The sequence below is a fragment of the Xenopus tropicalis genome, chromosome 2 (assembly GCF_000004195.4).
Source record: "Xenopus tropicalis strain Nigerian chromosome 2, UCB_Xtro_10.0, whole genome shotgun sequence".
NCBI classification, from domain to species: domain Eukaryota; kingdom Metazoa; phylum Chordata; class Amphibia; order Anura; family Pipidae; genus Xenopus; species Xenopus tropicalis.
In genome coordinates, this window is record NC_030678.2 from 121095624 (window position 1) to 121121495 (window position 25872).

The 25872-nt window shown below is 36.2% G+C and overlaps 2 protein-coding genes across 8 annotated transcripts in view; one reads left to right on the forward strand and one right to left on the reverse strand.

Annotated features, from left to right (window-relative positions):
- The window catches only part of ubac2 (UBA domain containing 2), a 78703-nt gene that overhangs the window by 19685 nt on the left and 33146 nt on the right, over window positions 1-25872 (reverse strand). For all 7 annotated transcript variants that reach the window (XM_012956595.3, XM_012956602.3, XM_012956594.3 and 4 more), the window contains 2 exon segments: window positions 3144-3267; window positions 1883-1930 (listed from right to left, as the gene is read on the reverse strand). In XM_012956595.3, the coding sequence (XP_012812049.1) occupies window positions 1883-1930; window positions 3144-3267 (172 nt within the window).
- Window positions 5354-20068, forward strand: gpr183.2 (G protein-coupled receptor 183, gene 2). Its single transcript, XM_004911820.4, has 2 exons — window positions 5354-5887; window positions 17436-20068. Exon 2 carries the CDS (start codon window positions 17461-17463, stop codon window positions 18541-18543), a length of 1083 nt encoding a protein of 360 aa, XP_004911877.1. The 5' UTR covers window positions 5354-5887; window positions 17436-17460; the 3' UTR covers window positions 18544-20068.

The window sequence follows — 25872 nt, forward strand, 5'->3', positions numbered from 1 at the left end:
TAAAGGAAACAAAATAAATAAAGGAAATATGCAAATAAAGAAAATATCACAGAGAACAAAACCAGAAAAACAGACAAACATATTAAAAAACTGGGCACTCTCATGACATTCAGTTGATTTTTCAAGGGACAGTCCCACAGTCCCTAATGCAGTAGTGAACAATAAACCTGGCCTACTGGAAATGGCAAGGGTGTTCAGGGTGGAGCAAGTTTATCAAAGCATGTCTTGAGAAAATTACCCAGAAGTGGCTGTGACAGAGTTGTAGATTAAATTATCTAAAAAGTGGCAGATTAAAGCTGTGCAAAAATGGTCACAATTCTGTAATACATAAAACATAATATTTTAAAACATAATTCTATATTATAGAATATATAATAATGATTAGTTCTTTTTGAAAGCTTGGCTTAAGCTGGCTCAAGTTAAGGTAAAGTAGGTGGGCCCCCATTCTTTGACTACTATCCCACACAAACAGAAGGCATTTCAGTCTGAAGTGGCAAAGTGACTGGATCCCACAACAGTTGCTCTAAATGTTTAGTGGGGACCCTATCAAAATGAATGGTGTTTTTGTTATTACAGAATAAACAGCTACAGCAAAGTGTACATTTTTTGCACCCAAAAACACTTTTTCCTAACTTTTTACTGTCCTCACATTTCTTTACTTCCTGAAGAGGTAAGGAAAAAAAAGGCATTTGTAAAGACACATATAATTGCAGTGTCTGTTTATGACTGGGCCAGATGGGAGTGTGTCAATAAGAACTGCTGTCAAAGGCATGAGTCTATTCAGTCTAAGGGACTAAATTTAACAAACCACAGTATTAAAAATTGAAACTGCTAAATGCATTCTTTCATTCTCACATATAATGAAGTACATATTTCCAGGTATATTTTTTTAAGATGTCTGGAGTATATTTTAATCATACACACACTCATATAGATACATACAAAAAATATATTTAATTTACAGAATATAGCCTACACGAGCAACAGTCACAGTTCACACTTGCTACCACAAGTTTACTATGAAATACAGGACATACAGCAGGAAAGTATCATGAGTCATTTCAGAAGGATGTTTTCTCTTAATTTGAAACAATATCAAGATTAGAAAATACATCTAAGAAGTCTAGTCCTTAAATTCTCACATTATTTTTTCACAAAATGTTAGATTTAGACTGAACTTTGTTGTACAATGGTCATCTACACACAAGTGTCAAAGTAGTCAAAAGAAGCACAACTGTAAAGTGCAATCTACCCCATTCTGGGCCACCACATTTATTTATGTTCCTACTGGGAATGGCAATGGCACAACTAAACACACTGGAATAGTTCTCATGGCATATAAATAAACGCAAACTGGGGAGACACTTAATTGATGCAAATTATTTCCATTACCATAGGGCTTTTATAATTTTGTTAATTTAGAAATCAGATGCAGGAGATAATACAAAACATCTAAAAGGAATGCACCAAAACCAACTGCTGCAGCTTTTATGTGAGACAGAAAATTATGCTACGGTGGGGGGTGGGAGAAAAGAAGAAACAAACAACAATTCCCTCCAAAGTTAAATGCGTTCTGGTGTCCTTAGCATAAAAGAGGAAGAAGTAGGTACTTTTCAGTTTGGAGGAAAGGAATGTTTAAAATAATTAAACAAAATATATCTTAGTTGGGATCAAGTACAAGGTACTGTTTTATTATTACAGAGAAAAAGGAAATCATTTTAAAAAATTAGAATTACTTGTTTATAATGGAGTCTATGGGAGATGGCCTTTCCGTAATTTGGAACTTTCTGGATAACGAGTTTCCGGATAAGGGATCCCATACCTGTACACCCAAGTGTAATTATTAAATTATGGAAGTGTTTTTCACAAATTGCTGACTTACCAGTCCACTTATAGCAACGATCAGCATGTATGGACTTGAGGTCAAAAGCTAGTTAAAAGAAATAAAGCACAGATTACCAATAATACCGCTCAGAGTAATGTCATAATTTCAAGTTTTCTGCAATGATTTTTGATTATTATTATTATTAGTAGATGTATTACTATTATTGTTGTTATGTGTTTATAAAATGTTATACAGTGTACAACAAAGCGGAGTACACATTAAACACATAGATTAAATACAAAATATATTTTTGAATACAAATAATAAATGATTCTATAACATACTAAACATTAACTTAAAGGTGAACTACCTCTTTAAAGGAATAGTTCAGTGTAAAAATGAAATTAGGTAAAACAGATAGACTGCGCAAAATTAAAAAAAAAAATTGCAATATAGTTAGTTATAAAATAGGACATACTAAGTATGGGTTATTCATAGACTGTCTTAAAGGAGCAGTTCAGTGTAAAAATGAAACTGGGTAAAATAGATATTTTCAATATAGTTAGTTAGGCAAAAAAGTAACCTATAAAGGCCGGAGTGGACAGATGTCTAACATAATAGCCAGAACGCTACTTCCTGCCTTTAACTCGCTAACCTCTTAGTTAGTCAGTGACTTCAGGGGGGCCACATGGGACATAAATGTTCAGTTAGTTTGTGAGCAAGCAGGTCAATTGCAAACTAACTGAACAGTGGCCCATAGCCCCCGTCCAGTCACTGATGGTTACTGACTGCTAACAGCTTAGAGATCTGTTAAGGAGGAAGTAGTGTTCTGGCCATTATGTTAGACATCTGTCCACTCCAGCCTTTATCTATTACATTTTTGCCTAGCTATACTGAAAACATGTTTTATTTTGTGCAGTCTATCTATTTTACCCAGTTTCATTTTTACACTGAACTGCTCCTTTAAGACAGTCTATGAATAACTAAATAACATTAAGTCCTATTTTCTGCTTGTTCCCTAGACAGTCTAGATTGTATTGTGGATAGCATGTCAGCACCATTCCAAAGCTGAATGAACAAATAAAAGTGCTATAATGCTACAATAGAATAATACAGTGTTGTCCAATGATTTATATGTAGATGGTCAGTTATGCCTTAACACACATTCTCTGGCGAACCATTGTAGCTTGCGTCCATAACATTTCAGAAAGACCATCTCCATACCCTCAGGCTTCCAACTAGACAGTATAACTGTAAATAATTACCACCTAGCAAAAGTAGTTTTTCCAATAAATAAATATAATCGAAAATTCAGTACCTGTAGACCCACAATGTAAACTAAAGTTTTGTTGGTGATGGGAAACAAGCCAAGGATCTCAGCCAACTGTACTCTTGGAACAGAACAATAAAATGGCACAAAGAGGGCAAACACAGGTGCTAGGCTGTAAAGGAAATTAGACAATGGTTAGATGTGCCTTGTCAAAATTACTGAGACTTTTCCTTCAATGCATGAACAGTTATTAGGCTTGGACATCTCTGGTTCCTATCAAATGGATAATAAAGTACAACTGACAAACATGATTCAAATCAGGATTGTTAGAAACTTTTCAATCCACAACAAAAACTTTACTCAAGGTTAATAGTTTCAGAATCGGCTTTACAGCAAAAAAAAAAATACAGTTTACATGGAGGTGGAAGCATGGAGGTAAAAAGGCATAAGTGATATTTAACTAGATGTTAAAAAAAACAAAAAACCTAGTCTAATTTTTTTATCTACATACAAAAAAATTCCTTGCCAATATGTAGTCAGTACCTTTACTGCTGCCAGTATTACATCGGGAACAGAAATATTTACAGAATTCAATTTAAAGCTACATTTTTCCATGTGCAGTCAGTGACCAACAGGACTCTGGCTGTTATACATACAAGAATACATACCAACATACATACATAACAAGACTATACCATGTAAAGCAAGTCTGATTAAAGGACCAGAAATAAAATTATTTTAGCATTTGCCTAACCTTTAGAAGGAGGATCTGGTAAAATTTTTTAGTTCTATTATATTAAAGGTGTTATAGACATTGATATTCTGAGATGATTTATAATTGTTTTTTATTATTTATGTTTTTTCAGTTATTTAATAAATGTTACCCACCCCTTTAAGAAGATTCCTATTTCTAGCATTGGTGATCAGCAGTGGGCTCTGACTCCACTTTTTACATAAATGCGGATGCCATAATTCTAAAACCTCTTTAAAGGTTCAATTCTAAATATTAATAAAATGATTCTATTGCATAGCACAACAGTGTAATTTGGTTTACAAACAAGAAAAATTACGCCAGATTAATCAGCTTTCTGCTTGTCAGGGTCAATGACTCCAGCAACCAAAAAAAACATACACACAAAATAAGGCCTCTGGGTCACATAATTTAAGCACAGTGATAGCGATACTACTGCCCTATTTATTATTACCCAGTTTGCCAACGTCCACAGGAATATGCCTGTACAAGTACTCACTAATCCCAATTATGCTAGACACGGCTAAATCACCTACACAGAAGAAATGGATATGCCAACAGATCTAAGTAGCTAAAAATCAGCCCCCAGGTACACAAAACTACACCCTTAAATGATTTTAATGGGAAATATTTATTAACCAGACCTTGTTAATCAACATATTTAGGATGAATACACACAGAGCTACTTAGTAGCAGCTACTTGTCATGCCTACTAAATGCCAGAAATTACCCTGCCATAGACAATACTGAGAACTGCCTCTGCTAAAACACACGTAGAGAATTATCAGTCAGTGATCAGCATTGTCTATTTTAGAAGCCGTGACAAGTAGCTGCTACTAGTAGCTCCTTGTGTCTTCAGCCTTATAAGCTGATTGTACAACAATTATTTTCTCTTTCCTCCAACACAGCGTTAGACACAAGCAGCCTCTAATGAACAAATCAAAAGTCTACATTTGGATTCCTTTAACAAATATTTGCTACTTCTACACGTATTTGGTGGCGACATGCTAAGGTTGGTTCTCATCCACTTCACCCATAATAAAAACAGATATGAAACAATGGTGACTGTGCACAGCTGGCAGTGGGGTGAATATATTTTCTAATCCTCCTAATTAGTTCTTATATATACATTTCAAAATAGCCCTCAACTACTATTTGTTCAGCAACAGAAGTTTTTAAGCACACCTGTTTGTATGCATTTGACTTATTATATTGCGATGTACATTTTGTTTAATGTCAGAAGAGAATATGTTTCCCTAGCACAAGTAAAAGCAATACTAGTATTTCCTCCAAGTAAAGAGGAAGGGGTGTTATGGCACTTTGTCAAATGTACTAATCTTGTCTTCTCATACTTTCCAGAAGGGGGGTTGGGAGAGTCTACGTCTCGACTCCCAAGTGACTATTTTGCAAACATGAACACTGTATGGTGGTGCTGCAGTGATGTCTTAATATACTGTCAAAGAAATTTGCAAATATAAACTCACACACTTAGTGCCGCATAGCTCTTCAATCTTCAACCTTGACAGATGTCAAGGGAATATCTTGGGATGCAATACAGATATTTACCTTCCTTGTTTGAACTCTTAGGAAACCTTTATTGAACATTCACAGAACATTGTGCAGCAGTGCATCTATAATCTAGCAGAGGCTCGTGTGACTGATCATTTCTTTTAAATATTAAACTGATTTGATTTGTGCTTCTCACAGTTTTGCAGAAGAATTCTGGTCACCATATGAAGCTGACAAATACAAGCTAAAACATTTTTTGTATAAAAAGCAACATTATGCTTATATCATAATGTACAGAATAAAGGAAATGAAACAAGTAAAATAAAACAAATCGATTTTTAAGAAAAAATACTAAAATGTTTTTACTTCCCACAGTCTTGGTGTAAAATTGCTAGAACATAAGATGAGTAACCACAGAAAAAAGTGCTGATTACGACACCAAGAAAAAGACACAAGCAACCTTCTGAAACAAGACAGAAGGGAGGAACTTCTTCTAATTGAAAGATCCCAGAGTGAACGATTCATCTGCACAGTGAGTATGGTGTCTTAACATTTTCACATTATAAAATGTAAATATCTGTGCATTCATTTTCAATTACAATATTGTTATGGAACCTAGAAATGTGTTTGAAATTGTACCTAGAATGGCTTATATTTACATTCTTTAAAACATGCTATTGTGCCTAATATATTTATAGCTTCACATATTATAAGTGGTGACTTCATTTTATGCATCAATTTAAATGAGTTGCTAATACTGTCAGAAAGTTTACAAGGTTTGACTATGATCAAGGACAGAAAAACACACCCCAAAACAGATGAGAAGTCTATTGATTTTAAAGGAAAAAAAACTATTATATGAAATATGATACAAAAAAAAAAAGACATGAGACTTTGTGGTATTGGTTGTACCACATATTTCCATTTATACTCTTTAACCACAGATTAATACCACACAGTACAAATGTAATTGCATTTCATATAAATAACTTGTAACTACACACCAGTTAGGTTAACCTGTTGCGTATCACTCATTTCAAGCAGGTTCACTTGTACACTCTAGTTAGTTATTTCGTTTGAAGGACATGGAAAGGCAAACTCACTTGGGGGTGCCAAAATGTTAGGCACCCCCAAGTGACTTAAATCGCCTACCTTTTACCTCGGGCTGGTGCCCCTGTATGGAGAGAACAGCCTGGGGTACCTGCAGCGCTTCCTCCTTCCTGTTTCGCGAGCGCGCGCATGCGCAGTAGATTGAAAAGCCAAACTTTAACAGAGAAGTCGGCTTTTCACTCTACTGCGCATGCACCTATCGGATAGTTGCAGCTAAACGCAGGCGGAACGAGGAAGTGCATCGCTACAGGTACCCAGGGCACCAGCCCGGGGTAAAAGGTAAGCGATTAAAGTCACTTGGGGGTGCCTAACAGTTTGGCACCCCCAAGTGACTTAGCCTTTCCTTTTCCTTTACAGTAATAGCTGTTTCTGTGTAGATGGCAATTGACTGTTCTTTTGGCGCTTGATATGCACTTATTTGGTTGTTTTCATTTTATTAGTTTCCTTTATTTATATTGTGCCTTAGTATTATAGAGTGATTTACAGAGTGTACACTCCTCATTATTCCTTGCTCCCACTGGATTTAACAAACGATTGTCCAGGGTCGTATTTATATATAGTTATCCGAGGGTCTCTGCTTTGGGTGGCAAGCCTTTGGGGGAGGATGGCCTTCGGGTGCCTAAATAATCAATAAAGTTTAAAAAATTAAAAATATATAAATAAAAACCCCTCCCCAGTTTCCACACCTACTGGTGGAAATCCAGCAGCAGAGCTGGGGGGGAAGGGATTCGACACAATTTACCCCCAGTTGTGACGTCAGGCGTACCAAAAGTGATATCAGACACACCGCATTTACTGTCTGGGGGTGTACATAGGGGTCTGGTGCCTATGGTGGCACCCTACTGTCCCTGTCATGGACGTACATATCTTTTTTTTGTGTGTGTATGTAGGAGGAAGCAAAGGGAGAACAAACTCACCCTGGCTGGAATTGAACCCTGGACCTCAAAACTGGAAGGCATTGATTCTAGCCAGTATGCAACCATAGTGCTCTATTTCATTTGTTTTAGCTGATTCGATTTAACCATATAGCTATAAACAAAGGTGAATGGGTCTGAAAACCTAAGGTGTGCACAGTGCTTAATTCAATTGCACAAAGTGCCAAGCTTATTCTAGCTACCAATCTTGGATTAAATTAATGTTGCTGAAATAGAACAAGAGTCATTGATGAGAGTAATATTTGGATTAAGTATTAAATATAAAGCTTGCATATTGCAGACATTTCCAATATAATACTAGAGTGCTTGCATGAACAAACTGACATTTGTAACAAATCTCACATAAACCAACACAGAAGAATAAGTTGTACTGCCCCTTTAAAAGTGGTATACTGAATTTCTGAGAATTTAAAGTTCCATAGAATGTGAGCTGTCAAAATCTTTCCTCTCAAGATTTGACTGTCAGATTAACACGCCTCCACCTATAGGTGAATTCACCAAATCTTTCTTCTGCTTTACTGACTATTATGCTCATAAGAATACATACAAATTTCCCCCCTGCAGTTTAGAGTTCTTTTGTGAGTCACTTTATCTTCAGCAAATCTGAAGTAATGTGTAAGATAATATTGAGGGCAGCACCAATTTTTTTAAATTACAATATAAGCTTTTAAAAAGACCAGGTTCTCAAATCTGTCATCCGTTCGCTAAAAGGTTAGTGTTAAACGATTTCAGTGCTGTCTCAGAAAATGTCACAGGATGATATGACTCACTACAGAAGGAGAAACTTTTTTTTCCCTGAAACTCATGCGCTTGTTACTCAAAAATTCATATATTAAAGCTGTCCTTTATAATACAAAATACAAAGTTAAACCCATTATCCCACTGTTTAAGTATGCTGCAATGAAAACCTTCTGTTCTACCACTGCCCCTGCTGCTTTTCATGCCAAAAAATACAGGTCAAAGTCAGATCTGGCATGCGTAAAGACTACCAGTCCTGTAATGCACTGTGAGCTTCAATCACATTACAAATATCAGCAGTAAAGTTTTCATTTCTAATATACACTGTAAACCCTTTACTTTTAATAAGTTACAGCTAAATGGGTACATACACACAAGGGTTTTTGTGTGTCTGTAACCGCTAAAGGGGAGAGCGTACCAAATGCATCAGGGAGATCATACCTCCATTAATGTGCTATAACTGCATAAACAGATCAAGATAAGATAACTGCTTTCTATAGAACAATATGTGTTTCTATAGAAGTTCAACAGGTTAAGTAGGTCACAATGTATTTTACTCTGCTGTGGTTCTCAAGTAGATTTTATTCATTTGTTGAAAGCTATGTTTTTTTTCGTAATCCATCAGATTTAGTTATGACACAGAGATATGATGCTAAAGAAAAGCTACTAGAGCCCACAAAGAATTTATGATTCTTAAGTAATACTGCTTACTCAGATTCTAGTATGTAATGCATTTATTTGTAAGGCATGCTGCTCAAATTTAGTGGGATATGTGGGTTTTGCCGAGTATCTTAGTTTCCTCCCACACTCCAACACACAGACAGGGAGGGTCCTAATGTACTTTACTGTGTGTGAATGTGAGGGGCAGACAATGATGTGAATGATGAACAATCTTTGTAAAGCATTGTGTACATATGTCTGCTAAGTTAGGTCTTCATTAGTGTTTTTTGGGTATCTCCTGGTAACAGCCTCCTATTCTTGAGTCTAGAAATGTTCTATGGGACTATGGTCCAAAAATGTAATTCAGTCATTTCCCAAATCACAGCACGATTTGGGATGTATGTAATGCATCTAAATGTTTTTAATATGCCTTTTCTTATCTGTGCCTATCAAAAATCACATGCTGCAGATAATTTGTTAACTTGTTGTGGGCCAACAAACCATCATGGAAATCTTGAGTCAATATTAGGGATTCACTGAATCCACTATTGGGATTCGGCCAAACCCCGAATCCTTTGTCAAATAACAAACCAAATCCAAATTCTCATTTGCATATGCAAATAAGCCAATGGAAAAGTTAAAGAGAACAACTGAATGAAAAATGTTCAAATTCAATGTTTATGTGACAAAAAGCCATGTGATTTTAAGGATTTGCATTTGGTTCGGCCAGGCACATGGATTCGGCCGAACCCTGCTGAAAAGGCCCAAACCGAATCCTGAATTTGGTGCATTCCTACTTAACATAAATATAAACATGCCTTACTCCTGAAGTCTGGAATATCAGAAAATGCTTCATACACATTTAACATGTGTCCTGAAATGAAACATTTCCTGAGTTCAATGGAAAACCAAAACCAAATATATATAGGTTAATACCAAAGTGGTATACTTTTCTAGTAGAACTGACACTGGTACTGTGGGCATTAAAAGACTGACATTCGTTTAAGTACTGTAAGTGGTGGGAAACAGGAAGTATGCAATACCATTAACAATAGGGGTGCAGCTTTGAGATATGTGCAAAAAAATATTTGAGGTTAGTAGGCAATTCTAGACAAAAAAAAGAGAAAACCCAATCCCACAGGGACAAAATGTGTATGAGTTTCAGTACATCTGAAAACTAGTTAAGTTTCAAAGCATCATATTTAAAATGAAAAATTAAGTGTTAACAATATAAGCATAGCATTAAAGGTTCTTTTTGAAGCAGAAAAATCTCCACCCCTAAACTGTTTATTGCATTTTAAAAAGAAAATATACTGTAATTAAAGGTTACTATTTAATATAAACCAAAATCTTCAATATTAATACACTTTTAATTGCTTACTGGTGGTGATAGAGGAATTTTTGCATGCATTTCAGAAAATGAGACAGAGTTCTGATAAAGAAGTCCCTTTACTACAGAGCCTGCTCAGATCTCAACCATCTGCAATTCTATATTCAAAATTATTAATCATGGGCAAAACTTTATTTGCAGTCTTCTTCTTCTTCAGCAGGTTATTCAAAACTATATGTATATATTTATTTCCTAGCATTTGTACAGAGCAGACACATTTCCACAATGCTTTATAGAGATTATACATTATTCATATCAGGCCCCATTGGAGCTTACAATTTAAGGTACCTATCATATTTACACAGAGTAGGGTTAATTTCATCTGGAGTTAGTTAAGATGTATATTTTTGGACTGAGGAAGGAAACTGGTAAATCATTATAATTATTTGGTGGAGCCTAACATAATTGGCACCACCTCCCAGGGATTCAGCCTTTCTCCTTTAATGAAAAATATTAAATATATAAAGACACAACCTAATACTTATCACCGCAGTACCCCACTTAATTGTATCTCAGTCTGCAGATATACCATTACAGTCCTTCAGTGCTCATCTTCTGCGCTAACTGTAATGAGAAACAATTTCACATACTTTTGCAAATACATCCATTGTCATACCACAATCTAGACTAGGATATACCACAACAAAAATGCATCAGACTGCTTCGGATAACTATTTCTTCAAAAACACATAAATTATTATCACCAATTTATTAAGTGCCAGCATATTCCTTAGCACTGTATAATAAAAAAGGCGTATACATTAAACATACAGATTACATGACTGCATTGATTGTATATGAGGATTGAAAGATAGGAAAATATTCACATATATTATGTATATTATATAAGTATATTATGTAATTGTAGTCTAGTATGTAATTTAACTCTATGAATACATGTGGGTGGATGCCATTTGGGCCAAGTGATGTATTTATTTTAATTTAAATGTCACACTTGAATATGTCTTATTTAATAGTATGAACAAGCCATTCAAAGCAGGATGGGTAAGGTGTTTTTGGTTCGGACAACAACAATGAATCTAAGGGAAAGAGTGTACGTCAAAAGAGTTCATGCTTTTGATTGTAATGGTCATATACTTCAAGGCAAATCTAATCAGATCAATAGGAATAATCATCAGTAGCATGAACGGCAAATGACATTTAGTACAGTCCACCAAGCACTTTAGTGACAAGGGAAGGACTTTCCATTGTTTTATATGTTGGTAGTTACTCATATATGTATATAATATATTGGTATCATAAATCATTTCACATTTGATTTATTAATAGTGTTTTAAATGTTTTAAAAACATCCAGTAAAATTAAAGATGCTCACTTTTCAAAATAGCTGGCTTTAATTTCTTTGTAAAAACTGACAATAACTGAGAATTTACAGCTGACCTTGTGGGCCCTCATTGCAGCATTAACAAAAGTGATTGGTTGCAACACACATGGGGCCCATTCATTAAACCATGATTTTTGGGTGGTTAAAATAACGACTGGAAAAAATTCGGAGTGACCACAATCATTTCTGATGTTCGAAAATGTCACGAAAATTCTTTTATCGGCCGTACGAAAATATCGTGGTTGCGTTCCGAAAGTCATGAAATTTTCAGATTCGACCATGCATAAGGGCGCGAAAACCTTTCTGGCTTTGAAACCTTCAATGTATGATTTTGGAAGCCTTCCATAAAACTCAATAGTACTCTAAAGATCCAGCCTGGCCAAAAGATAGTCACGATACCAAAGCTTGAATGAATTCCGAAATGGTTGTAGTCTTTGCACAAAATGCGACTTTTTCGTGGAACGAAAACGAAAAAGTCATGGAATTTTAACAAAATTATCGTGGACATTACAAAAAGTTCTTTAAATAAGAAAAAACAAAAAAAATTGTGGTTTAATGAATGGGCCCCACTTGTGTTTGAAGTCTGACAATGACAGCAGCAGCAGAAAATTCACTTATCCCCCTCTCCCTCCCATTCAATAAATCTCCTTAACCTTGTATGGCAGATTTTTTCTTCTTAACAAAGACTTTTATTGTAAAACAAAGGTTTACCAGTTTTTCTTACAACATTACATGTACAGGTTGGCTTAATACTTGGTATAAAAGACACCCTTTCTCTTATTTTTCTTTCTTTCCCATAGCAGAATTGCAACATGCATTCATTAGAAGCATTGTGGTCAGGGTTAGCACACAACATTAAGAAATGTTGAGTCTCTATTTCCTCGTACAGACTGCTGTAAATGTTGAAACCAGTTTGTTACTGCCCTGATTAGAAATGCAATACTACTTTATTGTGTGTTGAATCACACTCTGATATGCATAATATTAACACCACATAGATACAATACCATAAAGTTTTCTTGGAACATGGAATGTATGGTATCTCTCAGGCTATAAGAAAACCTAAGAAGTGATTCAAGTCATGGAGTCTACTTACATACCAGCAAGTCCAGGTGCTCTAAAATGAAGCAATGGAGAGCACATATTGATGCAACTCATGAATGTACTTGCATGCAAACATAATCCTGCACTTCCACATGGTTGCCGATGCATCCATCCTGCCTCTTCTGATATATGGTGCACATATTGACACTGGAGAACCATGGACCTACTGGCAACCTGGACCTGGAGGTAGCATCAGGGTTCCCACAGCAGGTTGCATCAATAGGTGCACCAGACTTGCTCCATGTGAATCAGAGGCAAGCAACATGTGCTCTGGAAGTAACAAAACCCCCACTCTATAAACTCTAGACATAATTTGCACCCAATTTGTGTCAAATTGTAAGTGCTGCATTGGGCACAACTTTACCACCCAGTTGACAGTTTCAATGCCCTGTTTTTTTTTTTGCCCCATTAGAGTACATTCTGCCGATATCCCGACCTACTGGTGGGCGATATCGGGCTAATTCGGTTGGTTGGCCCAGGAGCCAAATTATCAAATTAGAACAACAGGTATAGGCACCCGTCAGTTGGGGGACTGCATCCAACTAATTTTCAAACCTGCCCCATCGAGATCTGGTCGATTTCAGGCCAGATGTTGGTCGGGCAGGCCCGTCGTTAGTGCCCATACACGGGCCAATAAGCTGCTGAATCAGTCTAAGGGACCGATATCAGCAGCTAGAATTGGCCCGTGTATGGCCACCTTAAGCTTCTAAATTGAATATGTCTGCATTGCTATTTGACTTGAAAACTTTAAAGATAAACAGAAGGAGGTTATTTTTCTCTTGCAATATATATTTTAACCAAATAGATAATGTACTGTTTACTATAATTTATCAAAGAGCTCTGTGACCATAAAAATATGACGCAGCAGGTCACAGAACAAGAGACAATAAAGTAATAAACTAAAAGTAATAAAAACTTTGTTTAAATTTTTACATATAACTATAAAGCCATTTTAATATATTAATTAATGTATATACAAATTAGCCCAAACACACTCAACTGTTTTAGAAACATTGGTAGGTAGATACTTGGGAGAATATAATCCTCTATGCAGACTATCAGCAAAAAGATTAAATTAAATTGCTGCACTCTTCATATACTGATCATAGACGGATAACAATTTGGATCCGCTGTATTTGATGACCCCACCCAAGTGTTTACAACAGCAGAACTTCAGATTATATGCACCCCAGGAAGGAAGATGCCTTAAATCTTTTAATATTATCTAACACAAGGGCTGGCATAATACAGCGCTTAGAACATTCTTATTCGTATGCATCTCCTTCCAATATTAACTGAGCAGTGAATTATAAAAAGTGGGCAGGATGGACATATATAAAATATACATAGGATGCATAAAACGATATGTGTAGCATTGAAAAGAAAAGACATTTTGTTAGGTGTCACTTGTTAACCAGTCGTGTGTCTTTCCTGCAGCCTTGGTAGAATTCATAGGGTTAAAGTTACTGTACTGCAGAATGCTGTCTGGTACGAGTCAGAACAGACTGACACACAGTCTGCCTTTGTGCTCAAGCAATCAAAGAAAGCCCCACGTGAGTTTGCTAACTCACACTGGGTTTCTGAGTGGAAAAAGCTGGTCAATTTTCATAAATTTCCACAAACAAACAGGGTTTTGTAACCAAGAAAATCTTTGGCACCTAAAAGCTGCCAAAACTTAGCTAGCAAATTTTTTTTTAGCCCTCAGAATCACTACACTTACTTGCAAGTAACACATCTCCTCTTGGGTCACCTGCATTGCCTCACTTGTGGCTCAGCCGTCCAGGTTTCCCCAGCACCAGTATGCACAGTTGCACACCAGTCAATAGAAGAGGCAGGATGGATGCATTGGCAACCATGTGAAAGTGCAGTAAAGCAGCACCGAGCCAAGCCAGCCTGGTATCCTAGGCAACCCACTTGGCCATGTCGCCCCACCACCTGCTCATGCTTGAATGGGCACACAAGCGTACATGTTAACTACCGCAGGGGAAGGGGGGTGTAAACTATGAGCGACCAGTGGAGTGACAAGGTCCCGACGAGGGGTAGGCAACAGAAGAGGTACATGACTAGTGCCCTCCACAACTGCGCCCCCCCCCCGCCTACCCCTAGTATCAGCCCTGCAGTAAAGTGTTTGGACTTAAGTAACATGCATGTAGGCAACACACAAATTAAAAGCACACAATACAATGTCCACACAGAGAAAATAACCTGTATTAACATACACACACATAGTAGCAAATGTAACAATGTAATGTTGCACATGTGAGAAGACAAGGAAACAATGTACTTCAGTCCCAGTGACTGTAATTGTTATAATATTTCAAATTGCCATAATTATTTTTTTTTAAAAAGTACTGCAATAAACACAAAAGCAAAATAATCCTATATACTCCACTTTGGAAGAATGCCAAGAATGTAGTTTGTCCCAACTCTAGATACACTTTGGGTGGAAGTGTGCCATCAGCTCACATCTATGGGACAATCCAAAGAAACTGCATTGGGGAGCATGTTTTAGTTCAGCAAGGTTATAAATAAAAGAGGGAAATGTATAAAACTTGCCACTTAAATAAATTAAATATCACCCACATATTAGGCACACATATTTAAGGGATAAGAAAGTAACCTTACTAGTACAATATAGTTTACTTTACCCCTTGAAATTCCCTTTTAAATGGCAAGAACACACCATGAAGGGTTAGACTAAAATCTATAAAGAACAGAGCATCACCTTCTCATTACCTTTAAGTGATTACACATTACAAATAGATAGGAATGAGTAACTACCATGTCTGGACTGTCAAAACAGGTCTCAGCATTTCAAGAAGACAGAGGCCCAAACAACCCCCACAAACAGTGATTGTCTATAGCAGTGATCCCCAATCAATGGCTCAGGAGGAACATGTTGTTGGCCAACCCCTTGGATTTTGCCCCCAGTGGCCTCAAAGTAGGTACTTAGTAGGCTGCCAGTCCACATAGGGCTGCAAAATAGCTAGTCACAGCCCTTATTTGGCACCCCCAGAAACATTTGTCACGCTTGGGTTGCCTTCCAACTCTCTTTACATTTGAATGTAGCTCATGGGTAGAAAGGGTTGGGGATCCCTGATCTTTAGCATCTTGCAGCAGCCCCTCTGGCATTTACCAGAATCACAGGTTAGCAGTCCAGACCCAGCAGCTACTATTAGGAAAGAAGGGAAACAATCTTGCTTAGTTTAAAACTGAAACCAGTCTGCCCTAATCCAGCAATATTTTGATTCATGATTGGGAGTGAGTGTTGTTTCCTGCAATCAGGAGAGAGTATTGATTCTGTTTTTCTTTTTTTTTTTAATTCAGATAGTTCAGCAGAATAAAAGCTTTTTCATTTGCTTACTTGTTACTGTTTTTCTAAAATTAAAGCTGAAACTTTAAAGCAGAAGGAAAGTCTTCATTACTGGAGGGGTATCAGTGATTGCAATACCCCAGGCTGGTGCTCCTGTTACCAGAAAAACCACACCGGCCCAGGACCGATCCTCATCCTCCCAGCTTGCGTATGCGCATTACAGTGAAAAGCCATACTTCAACGGCATTTTCACTCTACTGCACATGAGGCGGCCCTGGCATTTCGAAGATAGACAAGGTAAGGAAGAGGATTGCTCGGTTACACGAACCCTGGGCCAGTGCAGTTTTCTGCTAACAGTAGCACCGCCCTGGGGTATTAGGTATGTAAGGTGTCCTCTAATATGCTGAACAAATTTCTTACAAATAAGAACATCTGTTGAGCATGTACAGCTTGTTGGGGGTGCCTTCTAGATTAACAAGAAGCTAAATAAGATTTATATCAGTATTTTAACCTTGAAGAAAATGTAATTTAGACTACAGTTTTAATGACCCTGTTATTTTGTGTTACTGTGTTTGGGTGCAATGCAGTATGATACAATGGTATTCATATTAAGATAAGGATGGCACAATACAGATTGCATTTAATCAAGATATGGATTGCACAATACAGATTGCATTCAGTCAAGATATGAATTGCAAAATATGAGTTGCATTAAATCAAGATAACAATAACTATTCTAAATTTAAAGGAAACTCGTGGAGTGGGAAAATGGTTAACTTACAAACAGGATTCAATTTCCCTCCATGTTTCCACAACTACTTTGTAATAGTGGCCAGAAACTATAATTCATAATAGGCATCCCTTGCTTAAAGCAGAAGGGCTTTTTCTGTGCCACTGTCACTTTGTGCATACACACAATGTTCCTCATTGTTTCAAGAAAATTATTGGGAAAGATAGCCAAAGGGTTATGCATTCAAATGATATGTAGGAAAAGGAAATCTAAAGAAAAACTTTAAAACTGCCTTTTTACTGCCATTCATTCCAGGGTGAAGTACGCATAGCTAAAAGTGGCAACAGTACTTGTTATATATGAAAGAATGTAAAGGTTGTTAACAGGAGAAGATATGAGCAAGCAAACAGTATTTATCTTGTGAATACAATGTCATTTGTGCATTACAAAAATATTTAGCATTTATCTGTTAGAAATAATATATAATAAATAACTGCTATGCAGTAGAAGATTACACTGCTTAGCAAAATACATTCCTTTTAATTGTGAAAATGTTTAAGTCACTTTTAACTTTTATTACACTGCACAGATAAGCATGCATGCCTTTCCCAGAGTACATCTTTAAATCATATAAACATAATTTACAGTTGGTACATATACCCTTTTATTATGCCATTAAATCCTCTATTACATAAGTCTGTGGTATTTAGTAAGTAAAATCTACACATGCTGACAATGTTTTCTTTCTCCCTCAGAAAATAAGGAAGAATCTTTGTAAAAATGGCTTACACTACGTCAATAATTCCACTGACACAAAATTATTCCAATGCAAGCACGTGTGACTTATACAGTCATAGCAACACAGCACGGATTGCCATGCCACTGTTTTATAGCTTTGTTTTGTTGTTTGGACTGTTCGGTAATCTTTTGGCTTTACTGGTAATACACCAAAATAGAAGAAAGTTGAACTCGACCACTCTGTACTCCACAAACCTTGTCATTTCGGACATTCTTTTTGCTACTGCTTTACCAACGAGAATAACCTACTACGCTCTAGGATTTCACTGGCCTTTTGGGGAGCCACTCTGCAGAATCACCTCTTTGTTTTTTTATATTAATACCTATGCAGGAGTAAATTTCATGACATGTTTGAGTGTAGATCGCTTCTTTGCAGTGGTGCATCCACATCGCTACAACAAGATGAGAAGAGAAAAGTATGCAAAGCTCATCTGTGTTTTTGTTTGGGTAATTGTATTTTCCCAAACCTTTCCACTTCTTTTACAGACAATGTCACGAACCGAATTAAATGGAAAAGTTTCATGCATGGAATACCCAAATTTTGAAACTATACCAAATCTGCCATTTATGCTTCTTGGTGCATGCTTTATTGGATACATTATTCCGCTAGGAATAATTTTGGTTTGCTATACCAAAATAAGCACGAAACTATGCCAGATCACAAAGGAAAACCGTTTGTCTGAAAAGTCGGGAACAAACAAGAAAGCTATCAATACAATCATTTTAATTATTGCTGTGTTTTTAATTTGCTTTACCCCATATCATATATCCATCATCCAACATATGATCAAGAAACTGACATACACGCCAACCTGCAGTGAGCAGCAACATTTTCAGATCTGCCTTCACATTACTGTGTGTTTAATGAATTTAAACAGTTGTTTGGATCCATTTATTTACTTTTTCGCATGCAAAGGATACAACAGAAAAATCATGAAAATATTGAAACGTCAAGCAAGCATATCTTCATCCAGTGCCACAAGACCAGCTGCTGAGGAAAGCTCGCGTGATCTGGCTGAAACTCAGTTGATGGTTCAAACAAACCATTCCATTAAACATAACTAAATCTATGAGCAGATCAGTTTTAATGGAGATAGTCTTTGAATATAGGAGGACAGGTGATGTACTATAAACAAAGGGTTACTGTATGTTCACTTGGTGCCTGGCCTCCTGCTGTTGTTTTGCTTGGAAATACAGCTCATTCACATTAGAAGTTATGAAGTTTTGTTAGTGGAAACTATAGCTAAAGTGTATGGTTACTCTTCACTTGACATATATTTGTGATATTCACAAACTGAACTTTAAATATATATCTGTATATACATGCTAAACTAAAAGGAACTTAAGATATCAGACAGCAGAGATACCTGCCAAACAAGGGAACAAAGTTGTTGTACTCAGCCCTAATATAGTCTAAAGTAAAAGTATCCATAGAATAAACTGTTAGTGCTATTGGAGGATAATAATTTCTTTTGTCAAAAAGATGTAATGATCACCAATACTAAATACCCCATAAACCAATACCTGGGTGCAGACACAGAATTTTGGAGTGAAACTGCATATTCCGGCAGTACCATGGCGTAATGGCTCCGGGTGCAGGAATATCAAGAAGCTTTTAGGAGCGTAGGGCCAGATTCTGCATCAAGTTACAACGATGGAGAAAGGAGCAGTTGGAGTGAGGACTGCATCAATGCAGGTCCCCTATCCAACTAAAAAAAACCTAACCTGCCCAATCAATTTTCGATAGGTAGGGTTGTCAGTGTTCCCCATACACAGGCAGATAAGCTGTCGAATGGGTATAAAGGAGAAACGGCAGCTTAAATCGGCTTGTGTATGGCAACCTTAAAATCAGCTCTGCTCCTTGCACTGGGAATGACAGCCTGAAAGCCACCTACTTTTTGCATAATGGCCAATAGACCCCTTGTTAAAAATAGTTATATATAATTTACAATGTAAAATTTGAAAATAAGAAAATTACTGAATCAATTAACTTACAAATGATAAAAAGTACAGAGATCAATAAAACATAGTTATGATAAAATGATTCTGTATGGGCCACCAGGGCACACACTTTCAAGTTGTACAATACTATTAGTAAGATATATCTATGATGGGTGTACTACTTGGGTAACATGACATTATATGTATTAATGAAATTCATCACAAAAATATAGACCAGTTGCTGCAAAGATTTTTACCCACATAGTATTTCAGCATAGGTCAGTTATATGCTATATGTAGAAGTCTGTTGCAAAAGAGTTTTTTTTTTTGTCTGCATTATCTATTACTCATCAGGCTATGTTTTGTGGTGTACCATTATTTCCTGTTTTACTCTTTAAGAGAAGCAAAAAGACATCACACACTTTAACCTATTTTAAAATTATTTAAAAGTTAAACTTGCTTCAAAATACAAAGAAAGCAAAAAGATATAAATACTTTCACTTATTTAATAAACCTCAACCATTGCAAGCTTCTTTTTTTTTTTTTTTTAAACAGTCAGTTTTCTGTAAAATGGCAGCGGTAAAATCAAATATTTACAAGCATAAAAAGGTTAGGATTACATTATTCAGAATTCAAGGTTTGCAAAAAATAAATAAATAAATAAAATTATGCAGACTGTGATATACATTGCTAATAATCCTAGCATCAGCACATTATGCATTTTAGTTGTTGTTTCACAGCAAAATATTGTCAGGAATTGATACCTTAAGCCCAAATGAGCAATAACAAGGGGATAGATCAATGTACATTCCACTGGACCAATTTTTTTTTAATCAGCATTTCATTATTTGAAATTGATACATTTTCAAAACCAGAAAAGTTTATTTACAAATGCAAGCACATGTGCAAAACCCTAGAATAGATACATCTGATAAGCTGCGCACAATTGTGAATATGGATGGTAGGGAAGCCTAGAAATACCACCAGGCTAGAGCTGGCAGCAATTGCAAGAAGTTGTGTGCAGTAGTGGGCCAGAAGTGATTTTATCACCACAGTGTAAACAAGCATGGCAAATAGTGTTAGATTCACAAAAAGAGCAAATTGCTCTGGATGCTGCACAATTATGCTGATGCATTTTGTACTTGCTTTGAAAATGAGCCCTAGGGATTTTTAATTGCAAGTTAATGATCACAGTGACCAAGCCACCATACCAGGTCAACAAAAAACCCCTATAGAGTTCCTAACTATGTATACTAACATGTATATTTGTCCTGCCTTCCTCTAGATGACTGGCAAAAAATGATCAATGAACATTTCCGGGACCCATGTTTAATTTTTTTGGTAATCCATTGTTTAAAATTGCATACATTCTTAAAGGGAACCGGTCAGCATAAGAAATAATTCCATATTATTTTCTATTAAAAAAAAGGAGTTTGGGATTCCTGTTTAATTTGAAAAGGTCTTTTATTATACAGCTTTTTATGTCTGGCTGACAGGTCCCCTTTAACATATGGGTTTCTAAAATATCAACATATTTTTGACATTAGTTTCAAGCCAAAATTACCATGATATATATTTAGCATTTTGTTACTACTCTCTCTATGTCTTGCTTAGATTTTTTTATTTTAGACACATTGCATATAAATAACGTTACAAAATAAGACAGGGCTCTCTTTACATTTTGTTATTGTTTATTGGCTGTTTTTTTGTATGCAGTCATTTATTGTACAGTGCTGCAGAATATGTTGGTGCTTTATCAATTCATATTATTAATAATAATAAAAGGAATATTAAGCAAGTTTTGATTACCACAGTTAAACCTGAAATGACTATGACAATTAAAACATCTGTGTGGTCTAAACATCAGGACTCAAAATCCTGTGATGATGCAAATAGATATAATTGCATTCTTAAGGTGGCCATACACTATGGATGTCACATGTCAATTGGGTAGCCTTTAAAATCTCATTGGGGTGAGTAGAGAATCTGCTCATTGATGTGGTCCTCAACCCCACACCTGTATCCCTTCAATGTGATCAGGCTTTAGGCCCATCATTTGGCCCTCAGCCCAAATAATCAGATCAATCTGATATCAGCCACCTCAAGGTAGACATATCGGGGAAAGATCCACTAATTTGCCTACCTCACCAAAGGAGCAGATCTTTCAGTGTATGGTGTGTTGTAAAGCTAAAAATCTCAGCCATAAATGGTAACCTACTTTGTAAAAGTACGGAAAAAGTGTTTTAGCATCAGATGCCACTTCCCTATGCAAGCACAACAGTAACTACAACTTTTTTTAGCCACTTTTTTTTTACTAAACATTCAACATTGTTTTCAGTCACAAATATTTTCCAAATATAGAGGTAAAAAGAGAGATCTTACCCGCACACCCTGGCACTCCAGGCAGTGAAACTTGGTGCACAAATGCCAGAGGGATCGGCACCCACCCAAAATACAGCACAAAAGTTAAATCAAGCAAGGCAAGCCCTTGCAAATTTATTTGCGAACGTGCATATAGAGGTCCCATGAAAAGCTTAAGGCAAAATTGTTTTTTTTCAGGCAATTAATTTTTTATTTTTATTTTTTTTACACAAAATGGCGAATTTTGTGTAATAGTTATTTCCAGTATTTAGCATTAAAACGATAACTGCTCACAGTATTTAGGCACATTTTTGTTGATAAACCTACTGCCACATTCCAAGGTTGTAGTAGCTCCAGAATTTTATTGCGGCAATAAGCATAATTACTCACGCTTTTTAGAACAAAAGGGTGCTCAGTGCAAGAGTGATATTAGATGTAACTAAAGTTTAATGAATGGCTTTTTCTTACGGAGCGACTGTGGCTACTGTGCCTGACCACAACTGGGAAGGCATATATTAACCCTTTAGGACGCTGACACATGACAAGATTAGTTTCCCTGTGATTACTCTCCTCAAGCACGGGTGAAAACATATGCCTCGCTTCAGGTTTCCAAAATCACCCGGTTTCGTTATGAGGCAACTTTGGAAAGCCAAAATGACTTGTATGTTTTCCCTCTGGTGATTTACATTATGGTATTCAGAGGAGATTAGTGTCCAGTGCTAAAGGAGATTAATCGCAGAGCAACTTATTTCCTTGTGTCAGTGGCCATATCCTGCAACAGTATAGATTAAAGTGGACCTGTCACCCAGACATAAAAAGCTGTATAATAAAAGCCCTTTTCAAATTAAACAAGAAACCCAAAATCATTTTTTTATTACCACATCCATACCCATTATAAAGGCATTTAAAAATCCCAGCTGTCAGTCATATATTGCCTGCCCCACCTCTATGCCTAAGCAAAGGGTTACTTTCACTTTCAATTCAGAACTTCTTAGATGTTGCTGCCCTCCTCACATTCCCGCTCCCTCTGCACCATGTAATTATGTAACCAGTGCATAGACATGGGTATCAGGTCCCCCCATAGTGGCACAGAAACAAGATTTTGGCAGGATGCAATGCCTGCTTTGATTACATTGTACACAAAATGGCCCCTGCCTGCTTGCTGCAATTGTGAATTCCAAGGCAGAACAAAATAAGATTTTAATAATTTATATGGTGTAAGTAAAGTTTATTTTGCTTGACAAACACAATAGAAAACAATTTGTAATTATTTCTTAAGGTGACAGGTGCCCTTTAAAAACACAGCTATTAATACAATTATGATTATAAAGCTGTACCCCAGCAGCCACAGAAACTCATTTCACAAGAAATTGCTTGTTTATGATTATAAACTTTTGGATAAAATACCCTTGTTTGAAATGTGTGCGGTACAGAGAATATAGTGATTGTACATAAAGGGGACAACAAAATGTGCACTGATAATTTTTGTGGTGTTCTGCTTATTTGGTTGAGTCAATTGCAATTGCATAATCCATACATTTACCAATGTGTGCCTTTGAAGCTTTTTTGCTCCAACATACTTCCAACAGATTGTACTCAGTGACTACAAGTACTTAAAATACAGGGTGAGTAGGAAGCGAGTGAACCCTGTGAGAACAAAACTGCATATTTGCTGCTTTGATCACACAGGCCAAATCATTCTGAAAGGTTTTTTTATTTTTACCAGTGCTTAATTAGCATAATGCCTTTTAAAGAGGAATGTGGGAAATTGTGATTCAATGTTTTTAGCTCCACAGCTGATTATTATGTACAGAAATGATGCATAAATTAACTGTTATCTATACATTACAATGTATATAATATGCCGGATATGCTATGCTAGAATGTTATGTAAGAATGCTTTGGACTGCAAAAAAATTCTCTCTCTCTCTCCCTCTTTATATAATAGGTACAGAATGTACAAAATAATTTGTGAAGGCAATATTAATAAACATGCTATGCAACTAAATCTGGCTATAGATTTGTTATAGTAAAAAAAACAACGCTAGTGATACAAATGTTAAATGTGACCTGTCAGCCTAAGAAATAATTCCAAATCTTTTTCTATGTTAGTCAAGCACTAACAATACATAATCACAGGAAGAATGTGGGTGCCATTTTATGGGCACTGTTAAGACAAGCTTTCCATCCTTACACAATCTTGTGTATTTGCCAGAATGGGGGACCTTATGCATATGCCCATACATAGGATACACAATTATAGACAGTGGAGGGAGGGGGAATGTGAGGGGGACCAGGACATGACAAGGAAGTACAGAATAGGTGGGGAAGGCAATATATGACTAAAAACAAGGGATGTACCGAATCCAAGATTCGGTCCGGGATTCGGCCAAGATTCAGCCATTTTCAGCAGGATTTGGATTCGGACGAATCCATGCCTCTGGGCGAACCAAATCCAATTCCTAAAAACCACGTGACTTTTTGTCATGTAAAGTTAAAATTTTTTCCCATTTTTCCCAGATTTAACCCTTCCAAAACCAAATTAACATATGCTAATTAGGATTCGGTTCGGTATTTGGCCTAATCCTTTACAAAGGGATCGGTGGTTCGCCGAATCCAAAAAAGTGGATTCAGTGTATCCCTACTAAAAAACTTCTGAATATTTCTTAACATTTATAACAAGTATGGATATTTTAATAAAAAAAAAAATAATTTGGGGTTTTGATGTTTAGTCTAAAAATAACTTTTATTATACAGCTTTTATGCCTGGGTGACAGGCCCCCATTAAAGGGGTAGTTCACATTAAATTAACTTTTAATATGATGTAGCCATTGATATTCTAAGACAATTTGCAATTGGTCTTTGTTATTTTATTTTTGATGGTTGTTCAGTTATTTAGCTTTTTGTTCAGCAGTTCCCATTTCGTATTTTAGCAGCTATCGCGTTGCTATGGTCTTATTTACCCTAGCAACCAAGCAACAAGAGATGGGCATGTGAATAATAGAGGGACTGAATAGATAAGTAATAATAATAATAAAATTGTAGCCTCACGGAACAATACTTTTTGGCTGCTGGGGTCAGTGACCCCCATTTGAAAGCTGAAAAGCGGCAGAAGAGAAAGGCAAATAATTCAAAAACCATAAAAAAAATAAAATAATGAAAACCAATTGCAAAGCTGCTAGAAATAGGGCATTCTATAACATACTAAAAGTTAACTTAAAGTTAAACCACCCCTTTAACCTAAGAAGGTAATTTAAAGGAGCAATAACCACTGTATCTCATGAGATCTTTGGCAAAGTGATGAAATATTTACATACACAATATGCTATGCTTGTATTTTTTATACAAACTAAAAAAACCTAGGAATCACTAAACTATATGATGGCGTAATAAGTTTGCAGGTATTTGTGGCTGTTAAACACTGAAATAATGGCAAGGGAAGATAGAGAAGACTGAATGATCAAACAAGACAAGAGGGGGAGCAGGACAGAAGAGAACAGGAAAAGCCAATAGTTGTTATGGCAAGACCTTACCTAGAAGAAGAAAAAAAACAAACGCATAAGTATAATATGCTTCAATACTTCACAGAACATCTGCCGACAGTTTAACTATGGGACTGCTATCCCCAGTCTAACTATTGTCCTGTTGAAGGATTTGAATTGTAAATTATGAAATGTATCAAAAAGTCATTGTGCTAAATGTGTATTTCACAACACAAAGAGCCTTATATCCTTAGCTTAAGTTTTCTTTGGAACCCCATGCTGTTTAAGCTAGGTCATCTCCTGCAATACATGTACACAAAACATAAAACTGTAATACAAATAAGGCAAATAATTGCTAGGCACAACAATATTTCTCATCACAAAGCTCATTACAAAACAGATGGTTGGAAAATCCCTGGAATAAAATTCAAACTATATTATATATCAAAGTAGGGATTATTGTTATTAATTAAGTATTCATTAATATTACTATTATTATTATTATTAAGATTTAGAGAGAGAGGGTATCCAAAGACTTATTGGAGAAGACATAAGGAGGTTGCTGACCTTAACAGAGAGAATTTATTGGAAGGAAAAACCATTACACAAA